Source organism: Manduca sexta, unplaced genomic scaffold (genome assembly GCF_014839805.1).
Source record: "Manduca sexta isolate Smith_Timp_Sample1 unplaced genomic scaffold, JHU_Msex_v1.0 HiC_scaffold_3808, whole genome shotgun sequence".
In the NCBI taxonomy this organism is placed as follows: Eukaryota; Metazoa; Arthropoda; class Insecta; order Lepidoptera; family Sphingidae; genus Manduca; species Manduca sexta.
This window is the reverse complement of record NW_023594917.1, coordinates 1-10,911: the sequence shown is the minus strand read 5'-3', so window position 1 is coordinate 10,911 and position 10,911 is coordinate 1. Positions and strand designations below refer to the sequence as shown.

At 35.3% G+C, this 10,911-nt stretch overlaps 1 protein-coding gene and 1 pseudogene across 1 annotated transcript; both read left to right on the top strand.

The window, feature by feature from the left end:
- The first annotated feature begins 2,137 nt into the window (after nt 1-2,137).
- On the top strand, nt 2,138-4,554 carry LOC115443402 (UDP-glucosyltransferase 2). The gene is given in 5 exon segments (XM_030168784.2): nt 2,138-3,138; nt 3,222-3,444; nt 3,660-3,719; nt 3,722-3,878; nt 4,159-4,554. Coding segments are annotated over 5 exon segments (1,575 nt in total). The 5' UTR covers nt 2,138-2,310; the 3' UTR covers nt 4,466-4,554.
- A 2,233-nt stretch (nt 4,555-6,787) lies between these two features.
- On the top strand, nt 6,788-9,085 carry LOC119193247 (annotated as a pseudogene).
- Nucleotides 9,086-10,911: the final 1,826 nt, after the last annotated feature.

The following is a 10,911-nucleotide window of genomic DNA, read 5'->3' as shown; positions in this document are numbered from 1 at the left end:
ATATTTTTTACTCGAGAATATCACTAAGTATATTCAATAAAAACGTAATGTTTAAATTTTATTTATATTCCAGATCATTTTACAGATTCGTCAACTTTGACTATTCGATGTCGTCATGAACTCGTTGCCATGGTAACTATGGTTGTTATCCATAAAAGAATATAATTATGAACTGTGTTCATACATCGGTTCGCTGATATATCAATATACCTATACGTACTACATACATTATATTTTTATAACTTTATTATGAACTAGCTTCCGCCCGCAGCATCGCCCGCGTGGATTTCGGGTTTCAAAATGGAGGAGGTGCTCAATTTGTCGGGATGTTTTTTAATTTATGGTGGTATGCAGGTGGTCCGATTGTCCGGTCAGGGTCTGATGATGGGATCCCGGTGAAATCGAAGGAACTTTTAACCATTAAGGTTGCACACGAAATGACGGAAGCTTAAAAATGGAGTTCTCCCGTTTTCCCAACATTTTCCATCACTGCTATGCTCCTATTAATTGTAGCGTGATGAAAAGTATACTATAACCAGCTCAGGAGTATGAAAAATAATTGTACTAAGTTAAGTTAAAATCCGTCGAGTAGTTTTGTTTCTATAACGGTTATACAGACAGACAGACAAAAAATTTTACTAATTGCATTTTGGCATCAGTATCGATCCCTAATCACCCCAGTTATTTTGGAAATATATTTGTGTACAGAATTGACCTCTCTACAGATTTATTATAAGTATAGATATGCAAAAGTAGCTCAAAAATTGTCCATAACGAAAACATGCATTTTAAAGTAAAACAAAAGAAATAATATCGTGAAGCCAACCAAATAACTAATGATATATTAAATTTTGTGACTGTTCAATTTAGTCGGGTCCGCGATATCACTTTTGTTGAGTTTCAGAACGCGACATTACATTATTATATTCTGTGCTCCAACGCACACTGCTTTGATGTTAGGACACACCTACATTGCTTAGACAACAGTGAACTTTATACAATAGCAATAAAGCTCAAATTGACTCTACGTATTAGTTAGAAAACGTTTGTATGGGAAATAGAAAATGCTGTTTTGAGGATTTTCCCGGCAATTATTCGAATTTTTCTCATCTTTTAAACCTTCCTAGACCTCCATGGAATAATTCAAGACCAAGATAAGATAAACTGTGTTCAGCCGTTCTCGAGTTTTAGCGAGACTAACGTACTACAGCAATTCATTTTATATATATATAGATTATAAATAGGGTTCTCTTTATATCTCCCTCGATACTGATGGCAGATATTATTTTAATTAAGTAATTGGGTGATTGCGAAGTCCGATATAAACTGTCTCTTCCAATGTTTTTGAATATTATTATTACTTGCCTTCGTAGTAATGATAACCCTGTATTTAATAATCTTTCCTAGCATGATTTAAGATCAATATTACATCAATGTTTTCCTTCATCGTTGGGGTATGCATCAAACGTAGCGCTGAAAAGTATATAGGAGCTGTATTGGAACCAAAACCGAGACTAGAATGTCTGCATCTGGTTGGTCATTCCACTTAATCTAAGAATCTTAACTCAAACATAATAAATGAATAATAACTACACAGTAATTTAGGGCCGGGGCATATTGGCTGAAACTTACTTTTAGCTAACTTCGTATAGTATCTAACTATTACGCCACATTGTTTGAAAAGGTTGATCTATCCTAGGGGTTCCTAGAGTATTCTTTGTCACAACACTCTGCTGTCTAAAATTAAAATGATTCTGCCTGCCCCTCTATTCAATGCAGGAAGAGGAATTTAGCGGGCTCACCAAGTAGTACCTACGCTAATAACTATTATAAAAATGATTTTATTTATTACGCCTTCACGTCTTTACTACTCAAATTGATGATATAAAATTTTACTAATACGTACGTTGTCAGGGGTATAGAATACAATATGATACCTTTCATCGAGAAAAAGTGCTGTTCTCAAGGGATAGAAATTGATTGACAAAATTTACATTAACGTGTTTTCACCGCTGTCTAGGAGAGACCGCCTCCCACTTTGGAAAGGTTTTATTTAGATATATAGGTACTGTATTTATTCGAAACTCTATAGAATAATTTTATCTGATTATCCCAAATATAGATTTAAAAATGATATTCATAAGTTCATAATATTGTTTTACACGTTAACATTATTTACATTTGCATAGTTTACCCAGCTGCTGTTAATCCTCAGTTACGCTATAAGTACCTGTCGTCGTTTTCTTTTATGAATTCAACTCAGTTTTGCGTAGACTCGAAAAGTGGTGCTTGCTTTTATATGATTCCATTATGGGATCAAATAGATTTTGTTTAGTGTTTTTACTCATATCTTTAAGCTGTGTGGTTGACGGAGCGTCGATACTTGCATTGTTTTCGTCTTTATCTTATTCAGATCATTTGGTGTTCAGGGGATATGTCTCGTTGCTCGCGCAAAGTGGCCACTCCTTGGTTGTTATGACACCTTATCCAGGTCAGTTTATGTACCCGGATACGGAAAATATCGTGGAACTTGATGTAGGACAAGAATCGGCACCCTTTTGGGATGAGTACAAGAAATTGTTAACTAATACTGATGACTATTACCCACAATTAAGGGCTATGAACGAACTATCTCTTAAAATTGCCATTGCCCAGTTGAAGTCTAAGCAGATGACTGCATTGTTTATTAATCCTAACATCAAATTTGACCTGGTTATAACTGAAGCTGATGTGCCACTTCTATACGCTGTGGCAGATAAGTACAAGGTACCACACATTTCTATTACCACATCGAATGGAAAAATACACCAGTACGAAGCAAAGGGCAATCCAATTCACCCGATTTTATATCCAGACGTTAATACGCTTAATTATGGAAACTTGAGTCGCTGGCAAAAAGTGATTGAATTTTATCGACATATCCAGACCAAGAATGAATTTTATAACAATTACTTACCGCTTAGCGAGTTAGCGGCTAAGAAAATCTTTGGACTGAAAAGAGACTTACAGCAAGTAGAATATGATATAGATTTGCTATTTATTGCCAGTAATCCTTTATTAATTGGTAATAGACCAGTTGTTCCGGCTATTACTTTTGTTGACCGCATGCATATAACACCAGATATAAGTTTGCCACAGGTATAATGTCTGTTTTTATATTACATAAGTTCTTATTGGGTTACAGAAACTAAATATTTTAAATTATTTCTTATTCCTTTTAGAATGTTCAAGCTTTCCTGGACTCGCAAATAAAAGGTGTAGTGTACTTTAGCGTGGGAGCTATACAAGATGCAGAACAACTTTCGCCGCGAATACTGCAGATATTCGCAGATGCTTTTAAGGAGCTACCTTTTACCGTTTTATGGAAAATCGGTAATACGACTATGGTCAACAAGTCAAATAATGTTGTTACGCAAGCATGGTTCCCACAGCAACAAATATTAGGTAAAATAGAAGACTTGATAAATTAGTTAACTAATTTTGTTTACTTAGATTATTTAAATATGGTATGTAACACTACTATTATTAAATTGGTAACTGCTATTGCTATTATTAAATTTTGTATGACGTAATTATTATGTGGTTGACTGATTATAAACCTAAGTATATATGTAACAGATACCTAGATCTTTAAAATAATAAATATATATTTTTTGTAGCTCATCGAAATGTAAAGGCATTTATAACACACGGTGGTCAACGGTCGCTAGAAGAAGCTCTCTTTACGAAGTACCAATCATAGGTTTACCATTTGTAAAGTCTAGAAAGACATTTATTGGAGAATATATAAAATATGGAGTAGGTGAAATTGTAAACCCGTATGACATGGATAAGGAAACTCTGAAAACCATAATAACGGCTGTAGCTTCTGACAACAAGTAAGATACAAAATTTGTCTTTTTAAACTATATTTTTGATGTCGATGCAGGTATAGCCTAGTGTGGACATCGTTGATAATTCTTATAAGAAGAGTTATTTTGGAAAATAAATTTACTTCTATTACTATATCTATTCGTTATAATAATATTAAAATTTACATCAGTCTATCCAAGGCATACCCGGCAAATCAACAAACTTTAGCTATCGTTATTGTTCTATGTACAATGTAAATATAAAAATAAAAACCACCTGTTTTACGTAACCATTATTGTATTTCAGATACAAGAAAGCTATTGTAAAACTGAAAGACATGGTGGTAGATGACGTCATATCAGGGCCTGAACTCGCAGTTTGGTGGACGGAATATGTCCTTAGAAATGGAGGAGCTCAACATCTTCGCTCAGCAGCTGTTGGCGCGACTTTTGTCAAATATTACATGCTGGACCTTCTTAGTTACCTTCTTGCTGGTGTTTTATTTACTATCTACTTGACCTTCTGTATCGTGCGTTATATTGTGAGCCGTTTACGAAAACGTTACATCCTCGAGAGGGGCATAGTATCATCTGTAAAATTTAAAGCATTATAATTTGTCCTAATTTACATGTTGTACTTTATTTAATTGTACATTTAATTCATACTTTTTGATATCTCATTAATAAATTTATAATAACGTTCTCTTCGTTTATTATTTATAAACTACGTTTTATAGCAGGATAAGAGTGGCCTGTGTATGACTTTCCCAGGGACTCAAACTCTCCATTCCAAATTTCATCGATAGCGATTTAAGGGAGGGGATGAGCTACGTATCAAATCGCAGAATTTTTCCCTGCCTCCGACACTCTATCTGTTTGACACAGATGATATTACTATTGCAATAATTATGTGAAAATATACATTAATGTAGTGAATCATCAGGAAAAAAATACCGATTTAGGGGTTCAGCTTTGAAAGGGTAACAGACATACAGGTAGACAGGGTTACTATGGCAATCATAATATATGTAGATACTAGTAATCCGCCCCAGCTTCACCTTGGTAATAGAATTTTCTTATTTTTTTATTTGCCAGTATAGACAGACGAGCAAGCGGCCCACCGGATGGTAAGCGGCCACCGCAGCTCATGGACTCGGTGATGCCAGGGACACAGACAATCCCCTGCCTACCATATAGACAATACTCTTTTTTATAGCATATTATATGCAGGTACATATTATTTCTTGAGGATAGTAAGCTACCCTTAAAAATATAAACAATATTGCGTCATTGCGAACTTTTCTATAGACAAAAAGGAAAAATCCCATCCTATATTATTTTGTTATATCTCAAAGGCATAGCCAAAGAAAATTTTAATATAGGCCCAATATATGAAAATACTTATTTTCGATGAAAACTCTCAGTCGGCTTGATTTATCCGACATTTCCACCAGTCTTGGCGACATCCTATATTTAAATACTGGTTAGTGGTTACCAATTTTGGAGTCGGTGCCTAATTCTAGTGATTTTATAGAACCTATATTATAGTGGTTATGGTAATGTTAAATATTTTTTTTAGTTTTTTACTGTTTTGCATTAGTAAGAAATAGATTGTCCCGATTGCGTAGTTGCATTGGGGACACGGCATCACTGTCGCGCTTAGGATTTATACCTTATAGCGCGTCTTATAAGTAAAAACGTTTCTCCGGCACCAAACTCGCCGATCCCGCGGACACCTATACCGTACCGCGTTCCCCAGTGCCAAGCTGTGGTGCTGAGCCGACTGTATTTAGGAGGACGCGTGCGCGAGCATGGCCCGTGGCTCACCGTCTTACTGTCGATCAAAATAACCTATTATTATTGTTATTCATACACGCCATATAATTAAATAAATTAATAAAATAAATATACTTATATCCCAATACTTTACCTACCCCTGAGAAGGAAAGGGTGAGAAGGGGAAAATGACTAAGTTCTGGAGGTAACATATTTAAAAAATATATGTACTAAATATTATATACCTTTTGGTTTCGCGGAGAAAGTGTGGTACTACCGCCAGCCTTCGTGGGGGCGCGACTGAGCGGTTATGTTAGTCACCGTGCCCACGACCTGACGTTGCGCCGCCCGGAATTGATGTAGACCTTCGGGCGACCGCCGGGCCGAGTCCCTAACCTATGTAAACGCACGGCATACCAACTAAAAACTCCGCGTGGCCAATAAGCATTAGGGACGGCTGCGGGCTTCCTCTGACGTTGAAATGTCTAGTCTGCGACCGCAACCGCCCCTGCTCACAACCGCCCCTGCAATATTATATACCTACCTCAGAACAATAACTATTGTTCTGATATGCCTTGATACCTACACGTCGAATTGAGAAACTTTTCCATTTTTTTTAAAAGTTCAAAAAGGTCATCTAGTATCTAGCCGAAAAGAATATTCAAATTCAAGCTCATTCAAGCAACAAACTAAGTCAAACATATACTTACTTAAAGGAAAATATTTTGGAAAGTACCCTGTTATATACGTAAACATTCCTCATGAATCATTGCATTCTTTGGTGAAAACCGTAATAGAAGTCGTTCGGTAGTTTTATGTTGTTTTAGAAGGAAAGACACGGCAAGGAAACTTTGTTTTATAATAGGTAGTAAAAATAGATTTTAATCATTGTATTTGACTAAAATATGATAATTATTTTTCCCAAAAAATCAATAACAGTCCTTCAATACCAAGTAGTTTTTGTATTTCAAAGATCATCATTGTTGATCAGGTTGCCTCGAAGAGATCGCTTTTTAGCGATAAGACCGCCTATTGGTGCAAATGTAATAATTGTATTTATTTTTCTGTATTTGGTGTACCTATACAATAAAGTGTTTCATTCATTCATATGTTATTATGCGTGAAATGAATTAAAATTCGACTTTAGAAATGTCAATTTGTCAGTGTCATTGTGTCAAGCGCAGTCAAGTGTCAACCTGTGCATCAATGTTTGGTTTCGTATTTACCTATGTCATTGAAAAAAAATGATTAGTGTTAAAGTGAATTGAAAACTTAATTGCAAAAAAACTTAAAATGGCTGCAGTTAGATCGTGTCCGGGGTTGTATTGCGGGCGTACGGAGCTGGAGGACGGCATATGGAGCGATTGTGGTGCATGCCCTCGAGGCTATAGGACAAATAGCTCCAGTTATTGTATGCCATGCATTGATGAGCCTATCCTCTACGACTGGCAGTACTTAGGTTTCATGGTACTCCTGCCTATGGTGTTGCATTGGTTCTTCATTGACATGGTTACTGTAGGAAAAGCGTAAGTTAAATTTATTATTTACAATATTCTTATTAGGGGAATATGTACTACTACTTAGTTATATTTCTATAATATCATCTTTACTAATTATATTTTATTTATATTTCTTATTGCAATGTAACTAATAAATATATTCTGTTTACAGTAAAGAGGGCATGTTAATCCAACACGCCTGTGCATTTGTGGAAGTGGTGTCAGGAACCCTGGCCGCTCTTCTTAGTGTTGCCGCCTACAGGAAGCATTGCATTACATGTGTGCTCACCGAAGGCATTGTCGGACTGGTACACTCTACTCCACAACCCACAGCCAGATTATAAGGAGACTTTACATTGCACACAAGAAGCTGTTTATCCATTGTAAGTATTAGGTCTGCTTTATATTGGCAGTTGGCAGGCTTATTGACTTAGCAATTTTTCTTATTAAACTGTGTTCAAAAGGTTTCAAATTCTGAAAACATTACATTTGAGTCAATTAGTCTGCCAACTGTCAATATAAATAAATTCAATTATAGGGTTAGTCTATAATCTTTAAATATCTAGACTTTATTGATTATATTATAAAGGCATTACCAAAACATATGTATGTGTAATGTGTTTTATTTAATGCTTTGTGGTATGTTCTGTGAGGGTAGTCATAAGGCAAATATTAATAAAATTTTGCTGATATTTAAGTGAATAATAAACAAACAACAAACACAACACACCTGTATCCCTAAAAGCATAGGCAGAGGTGCAAGCACACCCACTTCTTCTGTGTGTTCCATGATGTGATAGGTGAGCTTATCGTTATATTGGGTACATGTTAGACTCTAGGCTGATAGAACAAAAAAGACCTGATATCACTTTGTCTAACCTGGAACCTTGAAAGTGTTGTACCGCACACTATATGACTATACCACAAAGGTAGTCACGTTTGAATTGAATAGCATTCAGATTATTAATATCTTTTTCCAGATACACAATAGTGCTGTTGATTTACGCATTCAGTTTGTTGATGACAATAACACTAAGACCCTGGGTCCTCACTTGGAATTCATGTAATCCAGGAAAAAGGCAATTTACTGTGCTCTGTATTTTTATCCCATACTAGTACTTATACACACTGTTGCAGCTGGTTTGATTTGTAAGTATTCGATACAAATGATAGTTTTATAATTATAATAGATTTTTCATAATTTATGAAAGCATAATTAGAATCAATCCATGATCCAGATTTTTACAATACATCCAGATTTGTACAATGATATAAATTGATTCTGAGGATTTTAAAATTTTTCTATTGTTAGTTTATTCCCATAGTCTAAACAAATATAATCTTTATTTACTAATTTACTTACTAAACTCATTTAGTTTCTAAATTAAATCTTCCAAGATTACAAATCTCATACAAATATGTTTATTTTTCAGATTGCTCATTTCCATACATAGTAATAATAATATCAATGATGACATCAGCATCACATTTCTCCATCAAAATTGAACAATCTGCACCCGCTTTGCTGTTATCCTCAATCACTAATTCAAGGAACTTGATCATACTGGTCGGCCACTGGCTTGTTCATGCCTATGGAATATTGTCTCTGACTGGCTTCAGAGAGTTGTGGTACTTATCTCTGGTCCCCGCTCCTGCATTATTCTACATACTGACTGCTCAGTTCACCGACCCAATGAAAATACACAGTGATTGACAAAATCAGAAAGCTTTCGCCAAGTTGGTTTTGAGTTAATTTTTAGAACAGATAAAGACTGGTTATTGTATGTTGTGATGTTTATGCATATAAAATTATGCATTTGTATAGTCTTTAATAGTGAGATAAAAGTAAAATAAGTTTTAACTAGATAATGATAAGTGTAATTATGTTGTATTACAACTAACTAATGTATATATAAATTTTTTGCTAGCTAAAGATATTTATTGTAAAGTTACAGTATAAAAGGAGACATTTCTCAAAGATATATTCTTAAGACTAAAAACATGTACATTTTTAGTGCTAAGTATTGTAAAAGATAAATAAATACTTTAAAACAAACATTATAAATTGTAACAATTATTATTATCTAATACTTACTAGATAATTCAATAGCTTCATCATCATCAGCCAATGCCATATGAGGTGCACACTGAACGTAGGTCTCCCCAAACATTTCTTTAATTTCTGGCCTACCTCCAGCGTTTTCCTGCAATCTTTATCAAGTCGTTTGTCTACCTCGCGAATGGATGTCCAACGCTGGCTTCACGGGACGTGGTCTCCACTCGGGAACTTTTTGTCTCATGTCGTCCTTTAGATTGATGTGTGTCCATGAGTAGTCTTGGGCGGCCCATGGTCAGAGGTCACTTCTCAATGCCGTATGTCATCATTGATAATAGATATTGTAACTTACATGTTATTGTTGATTATGTAGGTAGGGCTTGAGAAAAACATTTTTAAGTGATTAGGTAAATGTTCTAACACTGTACATTTGTGCTCATTCGAACTAAAGTATTGCTACACAGTACAAATGAAGTCGGGTGACATTACCCGCGCCTAGCCATTGTACTACATAGTGCAGTGCCCGTATTTCGTGGTTTTAAAACACATTGAGGCTTAGAAGTGTCCGCGAACATTTCCCATCCTGACTGATAGGAACTGGGGATAGCTTGGGAGATGCTACTTTTCATTCCCAGGGCGAGCAATACGTGTGGAGGTTTCTAACACTATTTGTTAAATAGTCTTAGTAGCTAACGGTTACTATTTTAATTAGTAGCTAACGGTTTGTCGGGTAAGGTGCGGTCTAAGTTGCCGTGCCTATGGCGAGGCTTTGTTATTTATTGGTCCGTGAACCATCTATTATTAACGTGGTAGACTTTCTATTGTTGCAATTAAATTGTAATACCTTTTGATACATTTTGCTCGCGGCTACGCCCGCATGTTAATTTTTCCGGCATAAAAGTTCCGCTGTATATTGTCCCGATTGTATAGAAGGTAGCTTATAATCCTTCCCAGAGTCTCAAACTATCTCCATACCAAATTTTATCGATATCAGTTGCGTAGTTTTTGAGTTTATCTTGTTCATACGACAGTTAGATGCGGCGGGGGACTTTATTTTTTTAAATATATTTTTTTGAATTTTATAAGAGGAACGATTTCGTCATATATGATTGTTGCGTAATTGTAACCGTTTATGCAGTGCACGCAACAGAATTTCTCAATAGAAATATTTTTTCCTCGTTTTTCAACATTTTTCATTGATGCTCCGCTCCTGTTGGTTATAACGTGATGTTATATAGCCTATTATAACCTTCTTCAATAAATGGGCTACACGACACTAAAAGAATTTTCGATTCGAATCCGTTGTTCCTGAGATTACCACGTTCAAACAACTCTTCAGTTTTATAGAATACCTAGTATTGAAAGGTAAATAGATAATTACTGTATCATCTCCGACCGTACCTAACTTTTTCGATTTAGATATATATCTAAGTATGTATTTTGTATTATGAAACAAAACCATCCTATGCAAATAGGAACTTGTTGATATATTTTCAATTTAACGATATGGAACGACCTCTTACAAAAATTCCGGACTGAAAAGTAGCTCGCCAACTTTCTGTCAGATAAAGAAAGGTATTTTATCTTTAAATTTCTTGCCTGAGTCGATTTCAGGCAAAACAACGTGAAAATGGCCGCGTCTCGAGTTTTGCATTAAACATATATATAATATGGTTAATACAAAGCTCGAGACAAAGGCCGAGGAGGCAAAATAAAAAGAAACGGCTGC